This window comes from Peromyscus leucopus, chromosome 16_21 (genome assembly GCF_004664715.2).
Source record: "Peromyscus leucopus breed LL Stock chromosome 16_21, UCI_PerLeu_2.1, whole genome shotgun sequence".
In the NCBI taxonomy this organism is placed as follows: domain Eukaryota; kingdom Metazoa; phylum Chordata; class Mammalia; order Rodentia; family Cricetidae; genus Peromyscus; species Peromyscus leucopus.
The window spans coordinates 33,162,538-33,184,847 of NC_051084.1; the positions used below are offsets into that span (position 1 = coordinate 33,162,538).

General features: G+C 38.4%; 1 protein-coding gene across 2 annotated transcripts in view; it reads left to right on the plus strand.

Moving 5' to 3' along the window:
- The first annotated feature begins 496 nt into the window (after positions 1-496).
- LOC114708897 (E3 SUMO-protein ligase RanBP2) overlaps positions 497-22,310 on the plus strand; it is a 38,154-nt gene continuing 16,340 nt past the window's right edge. The window contains exons 1-14 of one of the 2 annotated variants that reach the window (XM_028892453.2): positions 497-932; positions 3,295-3,382; positions 4,955-5,164; positions 7,081-7,262; positions 7,345-7,520; positions 7,678-7,801; positions 9,197-9,358; positions 9,577-9,714; positions 9,795-9,941; positions 11,185-11,364; positions 11,461-11,544; positions 14,065-14,200; positions 16,475-16,569; positions 17,385-22,161. In XM_028892453.2, coding sequence (XP_028748286.1) covers positions 831-932; positions 3,295-3,382; positions 4,955-5,164; positions 7,081-7,262; positions 7,345-7,520; positions 7,678-7,801; positions 9,197-9,358; positions 9,577-9,714; positions 9,795-9,941; positions 11,185-11,364; positions 11,461-11,544; positions 14,065-14,200; positions 16,475-16,569; positions 17,385-22,161 — 6,601 coding nt within the window. In that variant the 5' untranslated portion in view covers positions 497-830. The remainder of the gene's footprint in view (positions 933-3,294; positions 3,383-4,954; positions 5,165-7,080; positions 7,263-7,344; positions 7,521-7,677; positions 7,802-9,196; positions 9,359-9,576; positions 9,715-9,794; positions 9,942-11,184; positions 11,365-11,460; positions 11,545-14,064; positions 14,201-16,474; positions 16,570-17,384; positions 22,162-22,310) is intronic. The other variant, XM_028892454.2, reaches the window with a different exon arrangement.

The following is a 22,310-nucleotide window of genomic DNA, read 5'->3' on the forward strand; positions in this document are numbered from 1 at the left end:
ACATTGTTTATGAAAAATAAGAGTTTTTTAAGCAACAGAGCTTGAGAAAATGAGGTATTGGTTTACATTTTTGTAATCTTAATTGAACACAACTAGATTCTCAACTATGTCATTCTGTATGTTTCGTATGTTGAAGTCTCTGAAAAAATTCATTTATGCATGTGTGAGAAAATGAGTATAAAGGGCAAAGCGTTTCTTGTTTCTTAATATTACTACAAAAATAGGTTTAAGCTTAGGGATACCCCAAGAGGTCTTGAGAATCCATAGAAATCCTCAGACATATTTGCCAGGAAATCTGTTGCTCTGATTTCTTTGATAAGCTGCTTTAGAGTAATCCTTTACACAATGGTAGGCTTCTAGAGATTAATCATTAGATTTCAAAATGTTAATTAGAATATAAAGTGAAAATAATTTATGAACTGGGTTTTGTCCTCATTTACTGTTAAATATTCATATTTTATCAGTGTTCATTTGAATTGTGTCTTTTGTGATCAATAGCTATTTTGGAGTAGGATATCATTTAAGATTGAAGTATTGTAACTGCTGGATGAAAATTCCCACTAGTGTTTGATCTGTGATTAACCTCTAGGCTGCTTCATCTATGAAGGGTAATAGGAGTGTGAATGTGGAGGGTGAAGTTTAAAATAAGCCTTAGTAATTTGTTTCGAATTCAGTTATAAAACTGATTAGTCATAGTGTAGTAAGTGTAGAGTACCTGTTTATGCTTTTAATCTTACAGTTTTGATAGTGCTCTTCTGTCTGTGAAATCTTCTGTTGGTGGAAATGATGAGCTGTCAGCTACTTTCCTAGAAACTAAAGGCCATTTCTACATGCATGTTGGCTCTCTGCTTCTGAAGATGGGTCAGCACAGCGACATCCAATGGCGAGCTCTCTCTGAGCTGGCTGCATTGTGCTATCTCATAGCATTTCAGGTAAGCCTTTCCAGTTTTTGGGGCACCTATCATTTCAGAAAGACTTTCTTGTGTTTCTCATAGAGGTATGACGCCACAGTTGATAATAAAAGTATGTGAGTAAACATTGTGTTAAAATTAAGATAAAAGTCAGTCTGATGAATAACTGTAACAAGGTAAACAGACTGTTTAGGCTGGTGAAGCTGGGGTGTTGATGCAGCCTATATTGGGCTTACTTATTTGGAGACCATTTTGAGGAGTTTGATCTATAAGCTTGGCCATATCCAGGAACATAGTATTAAAGATGAAGTTTTATTTATATTACTCTATTAATGATTTATTTTTTATTTCATGTGCACTGGTGTTTTGCTTACATGTATGTCTGTATGAGGGTGTCGAATCCCTTGGAACTCGAGTTACAGACAGTTGAGAGCTGTCATGTGGGTGCTGGAAATTGAATCCAGATCCTCAAGAAGAACAGCCAGTGCTCTGAACCACTGAATCATCTCTCCAGCCCCTAAAGATGAAATTTTAAATGTGGGTCAAGGTTGATTTAAAAAGTTACCATGGCCAGATATCCTCCTTCCCTCTTCTTCTCACTTCTCTTCTTCCCTCCTTCCCTTCCTCTTCGTTTCCACCTCCCTCTTCCTCATATCCACCCCTGCTCCTTGCTCCTATCTTCACTTTCTGTCCTCTTTCTCCCTCCTCCCCCTCTCCATCTCTGTTTCTTTTGACAGTCTTTTTTCTTTTATTGAAAATATTTTTCATGCAATATATTCTGATTACACTTCCCCTCCCTACTCTTCCCAGGTCCTCCCTATCTTCCTTCCCATCTTGATCCACACACTTTCTGTCTTTATTAGAAAGCAAACAGGCATCCAAGGAATAATAGTAAGATAAAACAAAAACATTGGAATATGATAAAACCAAGTGAAAAAGAGCCAAAGAAAAAGCATAAGAAACATGTATAAATGTGGAGACACACATTTGCACACTTAGGAATCCCCAGCTGGAAGCCATAATATATATATGCAAAGGACCTATAAGGTAGAAAAAGAAACAAAAAACTGCTCTGACTTACTATTACGAGATAAAGATCCTCCAAAGGTGCTCTGGGGTTTCTCTAGTGCCTACTGTCGGGCATGGGGCCTACCCTTAACAGCAGTTTGTTTTGCTCAGTGGTGGTAGCCTTTAATCCCAGCACTTAGGAGGTAGATCTGAGTTTGAGGACAGCCAGGGCTACACAGAGAAACCCTGTCTTGGAAAGGGGGAAAAGTAGTTTGTTTCTCCAGTGAGATTCCCTTGGAGGAAACTAATTTTTCATTTGCAAATAAGTGAGTCAATTGAAGATAGCTTCTGGCTCAGGAATGGGGTGTTTGCCCACTCTCGGATCTAGGATCCTATGTGGTGCAGACCCATGCAGGCCCGTGCATGTATCACAGTCTCTGAGTTAATATGTGCACCAATCCTGTTGTGTCTAGAAGGCCTTAATTCCTTTGTCACATCTGGCTCTTATATTCTTTTTGACTCCTCTTCCAAAGAGTTCCCTGAGTCCTGAGGGAAGAGATTTGATGGAGACATCTCTTTTGTTCCTAGGTCTTTGACTCACTGTATGTTGTCTGGCTGTGGGTCTCTGTGTTTGTTCCTATCTGCTGTAGGAGACGGCTTCTCTGTTAGTAGAGCCATGCAAGGAAAGATCTATGAGTATAGCAAAATGTTAGGAGTCATTTTATTGCACTATTTCTTTAGCAGAACAGTAGGATTTGTTTTTTTCCTAGGTCATTGGCCTATTTAATCTCAGGTTTTTGGCTACCCAAGCAGCATTGGGCATGGGTCCAACTCATGGAGTGGGATTAAGTCACATCAGGTATTGGCTGGTCACTCCCCCCAGCTTTGAGCCACTGCTGCACCAGTGCATCCTGCAGGCAGGCAGGTCACCACCGTAGATGGAAGGGTTTGCGGCTGCGATGGTGCTTACTGTTGTCCTTAGGTAGTGTGAAGAGTATCTTCCAGTACCGTGAATATCAGTCCATAGGGTGAAGGCTCTAGTTAGGCACCAGCTCGCCGTCTCCATGTTCAATGGGTTGTAGGTGTTTGACAAGATCTTGTATAGCCCTGATGTCCTTGGAAGTCCATGTGTAGCCCAGGCAGGCTTTGAACTCACAGCAGGTTCTTCAGCTGTATCTACTGTACACTAATAAAAATAATCTTTGTACTGTTTTTTTTTTAAAATAGATTATATGAATCTCTTGCTTGACAACTGTTTTCCAATTAAATTTAATCATTAAGTGGCCAATGTTTAAAAATAGTATGGAAATGAACATCTGACTGTTAGAAATATGACTGTCATTGAATTATATTATTTTTATTTTAAAATTATCAGATTCCAAGACCAAAGGTTAAATTAATAAAAGGAGAAGCTGGACAAAATCTATTGGAAATGATGGCCCATGATCGACTTAGCCAGTCAGGTAACAATAATATTTTAACTGATTATATCCTAAAATGGTCAAAACTTAAAAACATTTGTTATGTGTTTTATTCGTGTGTGTGTGTATGAGTTGTGTGTGTACTCACTCATAGTGCGCCCATACTGTAATCACTTGGGAGTTGATTCTTCTACCATGTGGGCTCTGGGGATTGAATTTAGGTCCTCAGGCTTGGTGGCAAGTGCCCTTAACTGAACAGCTGAGCCATCTTGCCATTCCAAGATCTGAACTTTTATTAGGCTTCTTAGGTTAAAGCCTTCCTAGTATCCAGAGGTAATCTTTCATAATTACTTGTTATTTTTGCCATATTAGATAAAGGTAGTAGGCATGACAGGGATTAGGAAAAAAAAAAACATTATATGGGGGAGTGGTGAGGACTGAACCTGGTAGGCAAGCACTCTACCACTGAGTTAAACCCAATCCCCATTGCATCCTTTAAATAAAAACCTACTTAACTTAGCTTCCCAGTGGAGATAACCCCTCTCTCTAGGTGCTAGAACATTCATCTTGAGTATGTAAACACAATGACCATTTAACACCACTGCTTGTAAACAACTGCTGTATAGGGATGGAGTCTTCAATTGCCTAAATGGAATTACTTAAACTGTGGGGTTTTTTTGTGAATATGTATTTCCCAAAGTATGTTTTTAAAGGTTCATCATTCATGGTGTAGTATATAATAGTACTTAATGCAAGCAGTGGCATGAAGCAAATCCTTTTTTTATTTAAATTAATTTATTTATTTTATGTGTATTAGTGTTTTATTTTCATGTTTGCCTATGTGTCAGAAGAGGGCATCAGATCCCATCCTGTGGTTGCTGGTAATTGAACTGAGGGCCCATGGAAGAGCAGCCAGTTCTCTCTCTCTCTTTTGTTTTCTTTTCTTTTCTTTCTTTTTTTTCTGTGAGACAGGGTTTCTCTGTGTAGAGCCTGTCCTGGAACTTGCTCTGTAGACCAGGCTGGCCTTGAACTCTCAGAGATCTGCCTGGCTCTGCCTCTCAAGTGCTGGGATTAAAGGCGTGTGCCACCACTGCTGGGCCTGGCAGCTAGTGCTCTTAACCACCGAGACATCTATCTTTCCAGCCCTTGAAACAAATCATTACTCCAAACTTATGGAATAAATAATTTCTATCAGTCGAGCCTGGAAATAGGTACTTCCTTAAAACTGCTTAAAAACAGCGAGACTCTGAAAAGCCAGTTTTACCCATCATTGAGTCAGATCAGAGTATTAGGGCACGGTCTTGCTGTTCTCTGAGGGGCACTTAAATCCTATACTTCTCTAAAACACTAATTCCTTCAGCATTTTTTATGCATTTTGTCTCCTCCCTTTTGTTTTACTTTATGTAGACACAGATACTGTGAAACCTGAGTTTTGTTTGTTTTCTATATAAAATACCATCTTTGTTGACCATCTGTGATTCAGGGGCTAGAAAATGAAGTTTGAGATAACCATGTTGTTTCCTTCCTGGGTGTTTCAATGCAATGATTAAGAGACAACGGGGTAAATAAAGTTGGTGTTTCATCATAAGATGATGGAAATATTTTGTTTTTCAGGGCACATGTTGCTAAATTTAAGTCGTGGCAAGCAAGACTTTTTAAAGGAGGTTGTGGAATCTTTCGCTAATAAAAGTGGCCAGTCTGCTCTCTGTGATGCTCTGTTTTCTAGCCCATCATCCAAGGATAGATCTTTCCTTGGTAATGATGATATTGGAAACCTTGATGGACAAGTACCAGACCCTGAAGACTTGGCTAGATATGATACTGGTAAGTTGTTGTCTTTTCCAAAGGAAATATTCTTCATTATAATTCATTTATACCAGGAAGGCACAGTCTCAATATTTTATTGAATTCTTCCCAGGTTTGTTTTGTCAGGAGATGAAAGTTAAAGAGTATGAGTGTAGATGACACATATCTTTTCTTTGAAATTGTTATTTATATTATATAATGTCTTGCTTCTTTTGTGAATTTTCTATCCTATAGTATGTATGTATCTATCCTTACATATGTATGTATTTTTATTTGGTACTTTGTATTATTCAGCTTCCAATTTGTTGACAGTTTTGATTTTTTTTTTTTTGGTACTATTAATACAATAATGTTGAGACCTTTTTATTTAAACAGGATCTTTTTGTTTTGTTTTGAGACACAGTCTCACTATGTAGTCTTGCTTGGTCTGGCCTGGCCTAGAATTAGCTATGTAGACAAAATGGCCTTGAACTCATAGAGATTCATCTGCCTCTGCCTCTCAAGTGCTGAGATTAAAGGTGTTCTCCACCACACCGGCCTCATTTCGCCAGGTTTTAATGAAAGTGGTATGCATGTAAGGTTCTGTTCCTGCATCTTCCCGATTGTTTTCTTCCTTGTATTTGCCATTGTCTTTCTACTTGGTGAGATTTGGCTTAATGTTGTAGGATTTTTTGTGATCTTTGTCCAGCTTCAGCGCAGTGACAGCCACCTTGCTGGAGTGAATGCGCATGTGAACAGTTGTACCATTAGCCTTTTGTCACTGTACCCAGTCACTGTAGATGACCTATTCCTGCTGGTCTTTTTAGTGTCCTTGTACAGCCTGAAGTACTTCATCTTTACAGATATGCAGTGACTATCCCAAAAGGGAAAAGTGTGAGAGAACTTCATTAATAGATAGTATATATTTTAAAATTAATTCCTAACTAAATTACTGAGTCAGAGAAGTACTTACTAGCTTTGTCTCTTGCAGATTGCCAAAATGCTAGCATTTCCAGAAAACTTGGATTTTCTTTACTTCCAGAAGCCCATATGATTTTCAATATTAAATTTCTTATAGAAGAAAAAAATGCTTTTTGCAATGCTCATGAGTTAATATAATGGTGTTCCATTGTTACTTAATGACTCCTTATTGGAAGGAAAATCTTATCAAAATTTTTATAAAGAAGACATTATTGTTCTGTCAGATTTGTTTTATTGTTTTTTTAAAATGATTGATTGATTGATCTTATTTTTTCAGATGGCCTGGAAAGAACTTTCTCATTTACACATTTTCTTATTAAAATTTATAAAGTGTATCTGGGCGTGGTGGCACATTCCTTTAATCCCAGCACTCAGGAGGCAGAGGCAGGTTTATTTCTTGAGTTCAAGGTCACAGAGCAAGTTCCAGGACAGCTGGGGATAAACCCAAACAAGCTGGACATTGGTGGCATACACTTTTAGGATCTCTGTGAGTTCAAGGCCAGCCTGGTCTACAAAGTGAGCTCCAGGACTGTTACCTTGCCTTGTTGAGGGGGGGAAGGGGGAGGGGGAGAAGAAGAAAGAAAAACCCAAACAAACCAAAACAAACAAAATTTATAAAGTGTGAATGTATTCAATAAAAATGTGAAATTTTTGCTATTCTATTTCTCGGTTTTGAAACAAAAGCAGTTTGTAATTAAATTTATTATTTATTTATTTATTTTTTGAGACAGAGTTTCTCTGTGTAGTTTTGGTGCCTGTCCTGGATCTGGTCTCACTCTGTAGACCAGACTGGCCTCGAATTCACAGAGATCCGCCTGGCTCTGCCTCCCAAGTTCTGGGATTAAAGGTGTGTGCCACCTCCGCCCCACCACCCCCCAATTAAATTTAATGTTACCTTAATTGTTTAAGTTTTGGTAAACTAAAGACCCAAAGAAAATGTACTGTAGATGGTCAGTGTTTCCCCTTTGTTTCAGGTGCCGTTCGAGCACATAATGGGAGTCTTCAGCACCTCACCTGGCTTGGCTTACAGTGGAATTCACTTCCTACCTTACCAGCAATTCGAAAATGGCTAAAACAGCTCTTTCATCATTTGCCTCAGGAAACCTCAAGGCTTGAAACAAATGCACCTGAATCAATATGTATTTTAGATCTTGAAGTAAGCAATGATTATAATTAATTAAATATTCTGAGTCCTTTTAATTTGTTTTTCTAACTCACTGTTTTTAAAAATAAAACAGGTATTCTTACTTGGAGTTATATATACCAGCCACTTACAGTTAAAGGAGAAGTGTAATTCTCATCACACTTCCTATCAACCACTGTGTTTGCCACTTCCTGTCTGCAGACAACTTTGTACAGAAAGACAGAAATCCTGGTGGGATGCAGTTTGTACTCTGATTCACAGAAAGGCAGTGTAAGTACAACAATAATCCTTTAACTTATGGCCTGTGTTTTACTAGAGATTTAATTAAATTCTCATGTGAAGTTTTCATTTGTCATGTGACAGTTAGCATGTATGTTAAGTGTTGTTGAACTGCATTTCTTAAAGTAGTTCTATTCAACTGTTTTAGACCTGGAACGTCAGCAAAATTGCGACTTCTAGTTCAGCATGAAATAAACACTCTGAGAGGCCAGGAAAAGCATGGCCTTCACCCTGCTCTACTTGTGCACTGGGCACAGTGTCTTCAGAAAACAGTGAGTTCATGGAAGAGTGGTTTTCTCTCCTTTCTTTTTCTCTCTTTCTCTTTCTCTCTCTGTCTCTCTCTTTCTCTGTCTCTCTTTCCTTTTTCTTTCTTTCAGAACATTGGCTTACCTTGGGAGGCAGAGGCAGGCAGATCTCTGTGAGTTCAAGGCCAGTCTGGTCTATGAAGTGAGTTCTAGGAGAAACACCATTTGGGGGGTGGGGGAGAGAACATTGCCTTAAACCAAAGTGTTTTTGCATAATAAAGTTAATGCATTTACACATAAGCAATTAGCAGTGTACTTCCTAGTACTTAGTATGTGCTATGTATTAGAATATATATAGATGTTTAGCTTTTTGAACAAGTGTTACTTCCAGGGGCAGATTTTGGTTATCTGAAAATGGCAGGTTTTGTTTTAGGGGGATTAACTATAGATGGAATGTGATAGAGGGTTTCATGTAGCCTTGAAATTAAAATAAGGCCAAGAAAGACCTTGAACTACTAATCTGATTACCTCTGCATCCCAAGTACCAAGATTACAGTTTTGTGTCAACATGCCCACTTTAAAAATGGCAGCTCGCAAAAATAAATTGGGCCAACTCATTAGTGGATGTGCCAGGCTTTTTCTTTTGGACCACCAACTAGCTCTCAAATCATGACAAGGAGACTTATTATTAGTTTTGAATGTTCTGCTTAGCTTAGGCTCATTTCTGGCTAGTTTTTTAAATTAACCTGTTTCTCTTTATCTACATTTTTGTCTTGGGGCCTTTTACCCTTTCTTTTTGGTTTTTCAAGACAGGGTTTCTCTGTGTAGTTTTGGTGCCTGTCCTGGATCTTGCTCTGTAGACCAGGCTGGCCTCGAACTCACAGAGATTCCGCCTGCCTCTGCCTCCCGAGTGCCACCACCGCCCGGCTTACCTTTTCTTGTATAACTTACTTTCACTACTTCTCGTGTGGCTGCCTGTCTTCTGGCCCTAGGTGTATCCCACATTCTCTCCTCCCTCTCATGTTCCTCTTGAGCCTAGACTTCTCCTATTTCTTCTCTCTGTCCACCAGCCTCATCTGTTCTTTCTCTGCCTAGCTATTGGCCATTCAGCTCTTTATCAGACCAATCAGGTGTCTTAGGCAGGCAAGGTGAAACAAATGCAACACATCTTTACATAGTTAAACAATTACAGCATAAAAAAAGGAACACATCTTTACATTGTTAACAAAGGCAGAAACAAGTGTAACATACCTTCACATAGTTAAAGTAATATTCTGCAGCATAATCAAATGCCTAGTTAAAATAATACTTCACAACAAGTAGAGGCAGTAACTTTTGATATTCCATTTAATTTTGATTTGAAATTTTTATTATTTCTCTAAGCTATTTATGAAGTTTCGGACTTTTCACTTTCTATTTTAGGGCAGCAGTCTTAATTCTTTTTATGATCAACGGGAATACATAGGCAGAAGTGTTCATTATTGGAGGAAAGTTTTACCATTGTTGAAGATGATCAGAAAGAAGAATAGTATTCCTGAACCTATCGATCCTCTGTTTAAACATTTCCATAGTGTGGATATTCAGGTAATAATGAACCCTAATGAGTTAATTGCATATGTAATTTATACACATATAGATAGCTACTTAAGCAAAATGCCTTGCTGTTTAGTGATGGTGTTGCTTTCTAAATGATGTAGTTGACAAAATTTATGACTAATGAAATGTTAATTTTGTTTAGATAAAATCTTTGGAAATCATTTGAGCTTGAAGCAGTTTAACTAACAGTCACTAAATGTATTTAGGCATCTGAAATTGGAGACTATGAAGAAGACGCACACATAACTTTTGCTATATTGGATGCTGTTAATGGAAATATAGAAGATGCCATGACTGCTTTTGAATCTATTAAAAACGTAGTTTCTTATTGGAATCTTGCATTGGTAAGTGATACAGGAATTGAATTGAGGTTTGTTTGTTTGATTGTTTGCTTGCTTTGAAAATCTAATTCTATTTTGTGTAGATTTTTCACAGGAAAGCTGAAGACATTGAAAATGATGCCCTGTCTCCTGAAGAACAAGAAGAATGCAAAAATTATCTGAGAAAGACTAGGGACTACCTGATAAAGATTTTAGATGACAGTGATTCAAATATTTCTGTGGTTCAGAAAGTAAGTTGTTGGTTGTTGTCTGTAGTTTAGTGGTATTGATTGATAACTGCCCGGGTTTTATAACCTTTTTTTTTTGGTTTTTCGAGACAGGGTTTTTCTGTTGTAGCTTTGGATTTTGCTTTGTAGACCAGGCTGGCCTCGGAACTCAAAGAGATCCGCCTGGCTCTGACTCCCCAGTGCTGGGATTAAAGGCATTCACCACTACCGCCTGACTTTTGATGACTCTTAAATCTTTCAGTATCCCTTATTAGATATATCAGGGCTTGTGTGTAGTGTGAATGTTTTGTTTACTTTCTCATCTTAGGTTTGGCATCTCTTAAAAATCACCACTAACAAAAACTTGTCAGTTGATGTACAAGCATGAGGGTCCAAAATTGGCTACCCAGCACTCAAGCAAATTCCAAGTGCTCATGACCACCCACCTATGATTCCCATTCTCAGGAGGTCATGATAGGCAATCCCTTGAGTAAGCTTTCTAGTTAGACTAGCTGAAGCTGCAGGTTCAATGAGAGACCATGCTTTGGTATACAAGGTTGGGAGTAATCAAAGAAAATATTTGATATCAATCTCTAGCTTCCACATGTGCATATGTGCACACATTCCTGCACATGTACATGTGAATATTAATAACACCCCCCCAAAAAAAAACCCCATAAAACTTAACTAAAAAATATAAAAAAAACAAAGCTTAGGTATCTAGATACATAGTGGTTTCTAATATAGACAGTAATTTTGTCATTTTAGCATGTAATCAAAATGAATATGATAACTAGTTCTTAATGAATTTTGGTGAAGTGAATCAGTATTTTTTGTTTGCTGTGAACTAGCTGTCAGCAGTTCACACTCATACTGATTTTATGTTTAGCTTTCCTTCTGAGTATTTTGTTTATTAACTTTATTGCTGCTCTTAGATTAGGGTTTATATTGTATGGTACATTTCAGCATCTATATTTCACTCTACTCAAAATATCTTAGAAGGATTGGTAACTTTGTCCAAATAGAAAAGCTTCCTAAGTACACTTTTATTACTGTGACTTACAGAGGTAATAGAAACCACTTTAGATTCTGCAATGCATTTGTATATATAACTTAAGATGTATTAAAATGCTTGTTAAAATGTCTGTGGTGTACATATGTAGTCTTCACAAATAAAGTGAGGAAAAAGTGAACTGTGTAATAAAATAGAATATTTGTTAAGGTCTTATTTGGAATATTTTTGCAAACTAAAGCCTTTCGTTTTTAGTTGCCTGTTCCCCTTGAGTCTGTAAAAGAGATGCTGAACTCAGTTATGCAGGAACTTGAAGACTACAGTGAAGGAGGTACTCTTTATAAAAATGGTTGCTTGCGAAGTGCAGATTCAGAGATAAAACATTCTACACCGTCTCCTACCAAATATTCTCTATCACCAAGTAAAAGTTACAAGGCAAGTAGGAAAGAAACAAATCATTGTATCATGATGTTCTTTTCTAAATGTTGTAAACACTCTGAACATTATTTTTGTGTATGTTTGTATGTTTAGTATTCTCCAAAAACCCCACCTCGATGGGCAGAAGATCAAAATTCTTTACTGAAGATGATTTGCCAGCAAGTAGAGGCCATTAAGGTAATCACTTAATTTGACTAAATAAAACTCCTATGTGGAGATTCTTTCTCTAATCATTTCCTTATTTCCCCCACCCCCCCGCCACTGACAGGGTTTCTCTGTGCATCCCTACTGTCCAGGAACTCTGTAGACCAGGCTGGTCTCGACTCAGAGATTTGCCTGCCTCTGCCTTACTGGGATTAAAGGCATGTGCCACTGTCCGGCCCATGCCCAGTTTTTTTTAACATTTTTTCTTCTTTTTTCTTTTTTCATTTCATTTACTTACCTTCTTACAGTTAATAAAAATGTGCCCTTGCTATACTCCATAGAAATCAGTTATATATTGTGTCTTACATATTTCTTGACTCTTAACCATATTTTCTAAATTATTCACACATCTATTTCCATATGAGATGTGCATCTTTGAAGATAAACCTTTTATCTAAAGCTTAGTATGATCCTATCATCTCCCACGATGGACTTGTACTACTGTGCACCATCTTACCTTTTTCTCTTGATTCATTTTTCAGTGTGGCTGTTGTTAAGTTTATTATTAAGAATTGAGAAAATGTCTGAACTTAATGGTTTTTCTGTCTAAATGCTTTAAATGAATGCTTAATTATAATGTAGCATTTAAGGCGACTTCATTTTAGAATTTTAAATACAGATTTTTTTTCTCCCCATACTTTTTGGTTAAAAACTAAATTATTTACTAAGGATATTTTGCTATGTGATGATTATTATAGTATGTATAATCAGCAGTGTTTGGCTTTGATAACTGGTTAAATACCAAAGTTTTGAATTTGTACCATTATTTTTGTGTTACATGAACCATGATAACACATTAGAGTTTTTTCAGTGTACAAGTTTTAGTCATTCACTATTATATTCTGTGGAAATCTAGTAGAGCACTAGTTGGTGAGCCTGGAAGACTGGGTACCACACAGAACTCTGACTCTAGTTAATGTTATTGAACAATTTGATTTCTTACCCTTTTTTTAGATATATAATTTATGTACATTGGTGTTTTGCCTGCATTTATGTCAGTGTGAGGGTGTTAGATACCCTGGAACTGGAGTTATAGACAGTTGTGAGCTGCCATGTAGGTGCTGGGATTGAACCTGGGACTTCTGGAAGAGCAGTCAGTAGTCTCAACCACTGAGCCATCTCTCCAGCCCCTGATTTTTTACTTTTGTCTGTTTTACGTTTTGTAACGCTTGAGAATTGTTGAAACATTCTCAAAGTTGTCATCACATCTCCTGGTTCTTTAAAAAAAAGTGTGTGTGTGTGTGTGTGTGTGTGTGTGTGTGTGTGTGTGTGTGTGTGTCGGTGTGTGTGTCGGTGTGTCCATATGGAGACCACAGAGGCAGACTTCTGTTGTCTTCTGTTGATTCCCCCGTGTGTATTCTCATTGAATGTGGAATTACCAGTTGCCGGTGAGCTCTGGGGAATCCCCTGTGTTCCCCCTCTAGTGCCAAAGTTCTGGTTCACACAAGCAGGCCCGACTTTTATGTGGGCACTGAAGTCTGAACTCAGATCTTCACGCTTGTGCATCAGGCACTTCACAGACTGAGTCATTGCCCCGGTTTCCTGAGTTCTTTTAATATCAACAGTTAGGATTATATTGTAGATCAAGTTCAGAAGTATGGGCCAGATACCATTTGTTTGCTGCAGGTTTTTTTTTTGTGTGTGTGTGGATGTGCAGCATCTAGACAGAGTCAAGTAGGAAGATGAGTGGGGACTATTTTTAAGTTGAAAACAGGTAAGGAAATATTTGAAACACTTGTATTTATTTGTTTATGTGTTCGAGACGTTGGCTATAGGGTAGGAAGGTCTCAACTTGTAGTTTTTCTGCTCGCTTTCCCTTGTGTTGGGATTATATTATATATGTGAACTACTACGTTTTTTTCTGATCTGATACCAGTTCTGTCTTTTCCTGCCTCTGTCTAGTCTATGTCTATTTGCAGTATGAGTCATATTGTTTACTAATGACATGGTCTGACTAAGAATGTATACATGATAAAGTTTGAGCATACAGTGATTTCAGTTGCTGTGAGTAATTTGTCATTGTCAACCTCCCATGTGGTTAGGTACTGAGAGGTGACCTTCAGTGCTGACTAGTCCAGATGATGAGAATAGAGAGAGTAGAGTGTGAAGACCTTAGAAGCTGAGTAGGTGGCTCGAAGGGCTTGAGGACAGTAATTATCAGAAAAGGAAGTTTATCTGTAGGTCTTAAGTTTTTTGAGTAGGAAAGTGTTTTGGCTGGACTAAATTTTATGAAGATTAATGTAAGTCAAGTATGGAATGAGATTTAGGAAATTAGTTCTTTGAGCTAGAGTTAAAGTGAATGATTAGAGTAGACAAATTTCAGCAAGTTAAGGAATCATGTTTTCAGTACCCAGATTCCACTGGAAAGTATATTCTAAAAGGTATCACCAAGTATTTAACTTTAAAATATTTGCTAAGTGTTCATCCACCTAGACTGTTTCTGGCATTATATAATTAAATGTTTAACCTTCCTTCCTTTTGTTTCTTAAATAGAAAGAAATGCAAGAGTTGAAGCTAAATAGCAACAACTCTGCGTCCCCTCACCGCTGGCCTGCAGAGCACTATGGACAAGACCCAGCTCCTGATGGCTACCAGGGCTCACAGACTTTTCACGGGGCTCCCCTAACAGGTAAGCTGGCAGCTGAACAACCCTCAGATCCCAGTAAAATATTACCCTGCTTTTTAAAATTTCCCCCTTTTGGGGGCTGGAGAGATGGCTCAGAGGTTAAGAGCACTGGCTGCTCTTCCAAAGGTTCTGAGTTCAATTCCCAGCAACCACATGGTGGCTCACTACCATCTGTAATGAGATCTGGTGCCCTCTTCTGGCCTGCAGGGATGTGTGCAGGCAGAACATTGTATACATAATAAGTAAATAAATAAATCTTTAAAAAAAAATTTCCCCCTTTTTTGTAGTACTGAGACTTAAACTTGGAGCCTGTACTTGCTAGATAGATGTTCTATCTCTGAGTTGTACCCCAACTCAGTCTGCCCCCAACATTTAAATATGTAGCTTGTGAATTTAACTTGTCTGTGGTTTTGTACATTCTAGTGTATCTCTGCTTCCATGTTTGCCAAGACTGTAATTAGTATACTGAAGTGTTTTTTGTTTTTTTTTTTTTTTTGGTTTTTCGAGACAGGGTTTCTCTGTGTAGCTTTGCGCCTTTCCTGGAGCTCACTTGGTAGCCCAGGCTGGCCTCGAACTCACAGAGATCCGCCTGGCTCTGCCTCCCGAGTGCTGGGATTAAAGGCGTGCGCCACCAACGCCCGGCCATTATACTGAAGTTTTATAAATCCAGTGAGAAACAAAACAAGTCTTACCTAACTCCATATATATTAAAGCTCAAGGAATGTTTTAAAATCCTTTATTTATATATATATATATATCTCATAGCTAAACTGTGAAATGTTTCATAAATTGAAACATGTTGACCAATGTAGTTATGTAGTAAGAGGTGCCTAGTAAATAAGAGCTTAAACCTCTTGAGAGTTATTTTGATGATGTTTAGAGAGACAGGAAGTTAATTTATTTTGATGGTGAGCCTAGCCTTTTATGGCCAAGTCATCTCTCTAGCCCTTTTTTGAAACATGATTATTCATAGGAAAGCCCATAATAAGTGTTCTCTTGCTATTTATTTATTTACTATTCCATCCACCCCCCCTCTCTATCTACCCATCATTCTATCTATCTATCTATCTATCTATCTATCTATCTATTGAATGAGCAATCTATTGATCAGTCGAGATAGGATTTTATTATAAAGCTCTGCATGGCTTGGAACTCACTGTGTAGACCAGACTGGCCTCAAACTCAAGAGATTGATTGACCTGCATTTTCCACCGAAGTGCGAAGAATATAGGCATGCATCCCCTACAGCTGGCTCCATAATAAGTTTTTGTTTAAGTTTTTCTTTTTTACATTTTAATCATATAATTTAACTCCTAAAATGTGGAGATGATACTTGTTTCCCATAATTACTATGAGCATTTGTGAATGTGCAGGTAGGTATGGGAATGTCATTTTTTTACTATGTAAGAAAACACTAATGAGCCAGTAGTGTTTATTGTGGGTTGGCTATGTACAAAAGTACATTTTGTATATAATTTGTCATAGTCCCAGGGTATAAATACCATTGGTAATCTCAGTTTTATAGATGAGGAAATGATTTTAGAAGGATTAGTTAGTTTATCCACTATTGCTTACTATACAGCTAGTTACTGTGATAGATCTGGTATTGTCATCCCTAACTTGGAAGCAACTTGCCAGTATTGTACAGTGCCCCCAGGTGCTCAGCAATAATAATAAAAATAGATCTTTTACCTGACAGATACCTCAAATGGTATTTCTATTCTGAAATCTGAAATTCTTTTAAACTTGAGGCCATCAGATACATTTTGGTTACTAAATCCTTTGTGACTGCTCTATTTCTAGTGTTGATCACTTCTGTGTGTTTCCATCCTGCTGGTCTTAGATGGACCATTTGCTTTCTTCTTGGTTTTCTTTTGAGAGAAGACCTCTCCCTCTGGAGCTTTGACTGAACCTCATGAGAATCCACCTGCCTCTCTGAGTGCAGGCACAAGTAGCGCTCTTGTTCCTCCGCTTGTGCCCTGCTGTAGGGTGCCCGCGGAGCCTTGTTCCTGTTGACAGGAGCAGTGTTCTTTTTACTTTTTGTGTCATTTGATAGGGCCTTTTTACTTTATTTTTAGTTTTTCATTTATTGATTGCTTTATGGGTTACTTTAATGTGTAGAAATGTAAAGATTGGAATAAAACTTTCTTTGATTCCTATTTTGTATTTATAATTCTTGTCTAGATAGTATTTTGAACTGTAGAATAGACTTTTAACATTGTTTTCTTTTTCTTTTCTTTCTTTTCTTTTTCTTTCTTTCTTTTTTTTTTTCTTTAGTTGCAACTACTGGCCCTTCAGTGTATTATAGTCAGTCACCAGCATATAATTCCCAGTATCTCCTCAGACCAGCAGCTAATGTTACTCCCACAAAGGTAACAAAGGAAAAACTTTACATTTATAACTATTTACATTTTAAATGTTTAGGTTTCTTTTAAGGAAATTGAAAGGAGTAATAGTTCAGTATTGGAAATTATGTGACCTTCACAATACAGGCATTTCTTAGTTATCTTGTTTTCGTGTTTTAACAGTAAATTGAAACATTTGGAACATTTTAAATATAGGAGGACTGATAGTTTTAGCCCTTGTATCCTTTTATTTTGGTAAGAATAGGGCTAATAGATTTCTGCTTCGCTAGCCTGGTGTATTGCCATCCCTTTGACTCAAACCAGATCTCACAACAGTAATGGAAAATGAAGACTTTAAGGACATAGAGCGGGGATGCATTTAGACCCTTCTTTTTCTGCTTATTGCGACTTGGGCAATTTTTTTTAACCTCTGTACCTCTTAGGCCATCTCATTTAAAATGAGACTAATATTACAGTTAATACAGTTTTTGAGGATCCTAAAATGAGTTAAAATGTTTAGAACAGTGCCCAGTTGATACATTAATAAATGCTCAGTGAATGTTAGTCATAATCATGACTGTTAATTAGCATCGTTTAGTGAATGAAGAAGGTATTTTTTTCTAGTCATTGTAAGTATAGATTTTCAAGGAGCTGTCTTATCAGTACATGCCAAGTAAACATGCAGGTGTCTTTGTAGCATCATTGGTGTCTCCTGATGTTCTGTGTACATTGGTTCTTTCTGCTGAAAAATACTCTAATTTAAGGTTTGTGAGAGTTGATTTGTATGTAGCTCTTTATAGTTTTATGGTTAATCTATAAGATATTTTGATTTTTTCTTTTAGGGGCCAGTTTATGGCATGAATAGGCTCCCACCCCAGCAGCATATTTATGCCTATTCACAACAGATGCACACACCACCAGTGCAAAGTTCATCTGCTTGTATGTTCTCCCAGGAGATGTATGGTCCTCCCCTGCGGTTTGAGTCTCCTGCAACAGGAATTCTGTCACCCAGGGGTGATGATTACTTTAATTACAATGTTCAACAGACAAGCACAAATCCACCTTTGCCAGAACCAGGGTATTTCACAAAGCCTCCACTTGTAGCTCATGCTTCAAGGTCAGCAGAATCAAAAGTTATGGAATTTGGAAAAACCAATTTTGTTCAGCCCATGCCGGGTGAAGTTATAAGGCCACCTTTGACAACACCAGCACATGCAACACAGCCAACTCCCTTTAAATTTAACTCAAATTTCAAATCAAATGATGGTGACTTTACATTTTCATCACCCCAGGTTGTGACACAGCCTCCTTCAGCACCTTACAGTAATAGTGAAAGTCTTTTGGGTCTTCTCACTTCAGATAAACCTTTGCAAGGAGATGGCTATAGTGGCCCAAAACCAATGTCTGGTCAGACTGTTGGGTCTCGGAATACATTCAATTTTGGAAGCAAAAATGTGTCTGGAATTACACTTACAGAAAACATGGGCCCAAACCAGCAGAAGAATTCTGGTTTTCGGCGAAGTGATGATATGTTTACTTTTCATGGTCCAGGAAAGTCTATATTTTCAACGCCTGCTTCAGAGTTGGCAAATAAGAGTCATGAAACAGATGGAGGAAGTGCTCATGGGGATGAGGATGATGATGGCCCTCACTTTGAGCCCGTGGTACCTCTTCCTGACAAGATAGAAGTAAAAACTGGTGAGGAAGATGAAGAAGAATTCTTTTGCAATCGTGCAAAGTTGTTCCGTTTTGACGGTGAATCCAAAGAATGGAAGGAACGTGGGATAGGCAATGTAAAGATACTCAGGCATAGAACATCTGGTAAAATTCGCCTTCTGATGAGACGAGAGCAGGTATTAAAGATCTGTGCAAATCATTACATTAGCCCAGATATGAAACTCACACCAAATGCCGGCTCAGATAGATCTTTTGTATGGCATGCCCTTGATTATGCAGATGAGTTGCCAAAACCAGAACAGCTTGCCATTAGATTCAAAACTTCAGAGGAAGCAACACTGTTTAAGTGTAAATTTGAAGAGGCCCAGAACATTTTAAAAGCCTCAGGAACAAATGTGTCTACTGCACCAAATCATACTCTCAGAATTGTAAAAGAACCCACAACTCTTGATAACAAGGATATTTGCAAATCGGATGGGGGAAACTTGAATTTTGAATTCCAAATTGTAAAGAAGGAAGGGTCTTGGTGGCATTGTAGCAGCTGCTCATTTAGGAATGCTGCAGCTGCTAAGAAATGTGTATCATGCCAAAATGTAAACCCAGCCAGCAGTAAAGAGCTCTTAGGACCACCATTCATTAGTGAAAATGGCTTTACTCCTAAAACTGGCCCAGAAAATGCTCAAGATGGATTTGCGTTGATGACTCCAAATAAGGAAGGTCATTGGGATTGCAGTGTTTGTTTAGTAAGAAATGAACCCACTGTATCTAGGTGCATTGCATGTCAGAACACAAAGTCTGCTAACAAAAATGGATCTTCTTTTGTTCAAACTTCTTTCAAATTTGGGCAGGGAAATCTTCCTAAGTCTGTTGACAGTGATTTCAGATCAGTTTTTTCTAAAAAAGAAGGCCAGTGGGATTGCGATATATGCCTGGTCCGAAATGAAGGAAGCTCTACAAAATGTGTTGCCTGTCAGAACCCAGGAAAACAGGCTCTGTCGTCTGTTTCATCACCTGCCTCTTTTAAGGCCAGTACTTCAGATACCAGTAAAACTCCAAAGGGTGGCTTTGAAGACATGTTTGCTAAGAAAGAAGGACAATGGGATTGTAGTTCATGCTCAGTGAGAAATGAAGCAAATGCTGTAAAATGTGTTGCTTGTCAGAATCCTGTTAAACCGAGTCCATCTAGCACCTCTTTCAAGTTTGGTACTTCAGAGATGAGTAAGGCTCCCAGGAGTGGATTTGAGGGTATGTTCGCCAAGAAGGAAGGACAGTGGGATTGCAGCCAGTGTTTAGTCCGAAATGAAGCAAGTGCTACTCAATGTATTGCTTGTCAGAATCCAAATAAACAAAATCAACCTACAACTGCTGCGCCAGCTTCTGCCTCTTCAGAGACAAGCAAATCTCCAAAGAGTGGATTTGAAGGATTGTTTGCCAAAAAGGAAGGACAGTGGGAGTGTAATGTTTGTTCTGTACAAAATGAGAGCTCTTCTCTAAAATGTGTGGCTTGTGTTGCCTCCAAGCCAACTCAGAAGTCTACTGTAGAAGCTCCTTCAACGTTCACAGTGGGCTCAAAATCACAGTTAAATGAATCTGCAGGAAGTCAAGTGGGAACAGAATTTAAAAGTAACTTTCCAGAAAAAAATTTTAAATTTGGCATTACAGAGCAGAAATTTAAATTTGGGCATGTGGATCAAGAAAAAACACCTTCCTTTGCCTTTCAGAGTTCTTCTAATACAGAATTTAAGTCAATCAAGGATGGATTTAGTTTTTCCATTCCTGTATCTGCTGATGGTTTTAAATTCGGCATTCAGGAGAGGGGCAGTCAAGAGAAGAAGAGTGAAAAGCCTGGTGAACATGATGCTGGTGTCCACGCACACGATGCTGGTGCTCAGAAGAATGGTAGTGGCGTGGTCTTTGGTCAGACAAGCAGCACTTTCACCTTTGCAGACCTTGCAAAGTCAAATTCAGGGGAAGGATTTCAGTTTGGCAAGAAAGACCCGAATTTCAAGGGATTTTCAGGTGCAGGAGAAAAATTATTCTCATCACAAAGTGGCAAAGTGGCTGAGAAAGCAAATACGTCTTCTGATCTTGAGAAAGATGATGATGCCTATAAGACTGAGGACAGTGATGACATCCATTTTGAGCCAGTGGTGCAGATGCCTGAAAAAGTAGAGCTTGTAACAGGAGAAGAAGATGAAAAAGTTTTGTATTCACAGAGGGTGAAGTTGTTTAGATTTGATGCTGAGATAAGTCAGTGGAAAGAAAGGGGCTTGGGGAACTTAAAAATTCTCAAGAACGAGGTCAATGGTAAACTCAGAATGCTGATGCGGAGAGAACAAGTACTCAAAGTCTGTGCCAATCATTGGATAACCACTACAATGAACCTAAAGCCGCTCTCAGGATCAGATAGAGCGTGGATGTGGCTAGCTAGTGACTTTTCAGATGGTGATGCCAAACTAGAACAGCTGGCTGCAAAGTTTAAAACACCAGAGCTAGCTGAAGAATTCAAGCAGAAATTTGAGGAGTGTCAGCGACTTCTCTTAGACATTCCACTTCAGACACCCCATAAACTTGTAGATACTGGCAGGGCTGCTAAGTTAATACAGAGAGCTGAGGAGATGAAGAGTGGACTGAAAGATTTCAAAACGTTTTTGACAAACGATCAAGTAAAGGTTACTGATGAAGAGAACACAAGTTCAGGTGCGGATGCTTCCAGTGCTTTAGACCCACCAGTGAAGCAGAATCCTGAAAACACGGGGCCTACCTTAGAATGGGATAACTATGACTTACGGGAGGATGCCTTGGATGACAGCGTCAGCAGCAGCTCAGTTCATGCCTCTCCATTGGCAAGCAGCCCTGTGCGGAAAAACCTCTTCCGCTTTGGTGAGTCAACTACAGGATTTAACTTCAGTTTTAAATCTGCTTTGAGTCCATCTAAGTCTCCTGCCAAATTGAACCAGAGTGGAACTTCAGTTGGCACTGATGAAGAATCTGATGTTACTCAAGAAGAAGAGAGAGATGGACAGTACTTTGAACCTGTTGTACCCTTACCTGATCTAGTTGAAGTATCCAGTGGTGAGGAAAATGAACAAGTTGTTTTCAGTCACAGAGCAAAACTTTATAGGTATGATAAAGATGTTGGTCAGTGGAAAGAAAGAGGCATTGGTGATATAAAGATTTTACAGAATTATGATAATAAGCAAGTTCGCATAGTGATGAGAAGGGACCAAGTATTAAAACTCTGTGCCAATCACAGAATAACTCCAGATATGACTTTGCAAAATATGAAAGGGACGGAAAGAGTGTGGGTATGGACTGCATGTGATTTTGCAGATGGAGAAAGAAAAATAGAACTTTTAGCTGTTCGTTTTAAACTACAGGATGTTGCAGATTCATTTAAGAAAATTTTTGATGAAGCAAAAACAGCTCAAGAAAAAGATTCTTTGATAACACCTCATGTTCCTCATCCGAGCACTCCTAGAGAGTCACCATGTGGTAAAATTGCTGTAGCTGTTTTAGAAGAAACCACAAAAGAAAGGACAGATTTAACTCAGGGAGAGGAGGTAATAGATGCCACTTCGGAACCTGGAGAAACATCTAGCACTTCTGAAACCCCACCAAAAGCAGTGGTTTCTCCTCCCAAGTTTGTCTTTGGCTCAGAGTCTGTTAAAAGCATCTTTAGTAGCGAAAAATCAAAGCCATTTGCATTTGGCAATAGTTCAGCCACTGGATCTTTGTTTGGATTTAGTTTTAATGCACCTTTGAAAAATAGCAATAGTGAAGTTACTTCAGTAGTTCAGAGTGGATCTGAAGGAAATGTGGAACCTGACAAGTGTGAGCCACAGACTGACATCAGACAATCTTCAGATGGCAAAGTCAGAAATGTTGCCTGTCCACAGGAGGAGTCTTCACCTAGTTACACATTTAAAGCACCAGAAAAGGGTAAGTACTCAGTCTTTAGAGTTAAGTGTGTGTCTTTGACTCTTTAGAAAACTAATGTTTCAGTCAAAGTTGTCTCAGAAACACTAGTTAGTGAACATTCAAAAGTATTGGAACAGACAAGTTTAACCCCTAAAGAAGTTTACTTGTTA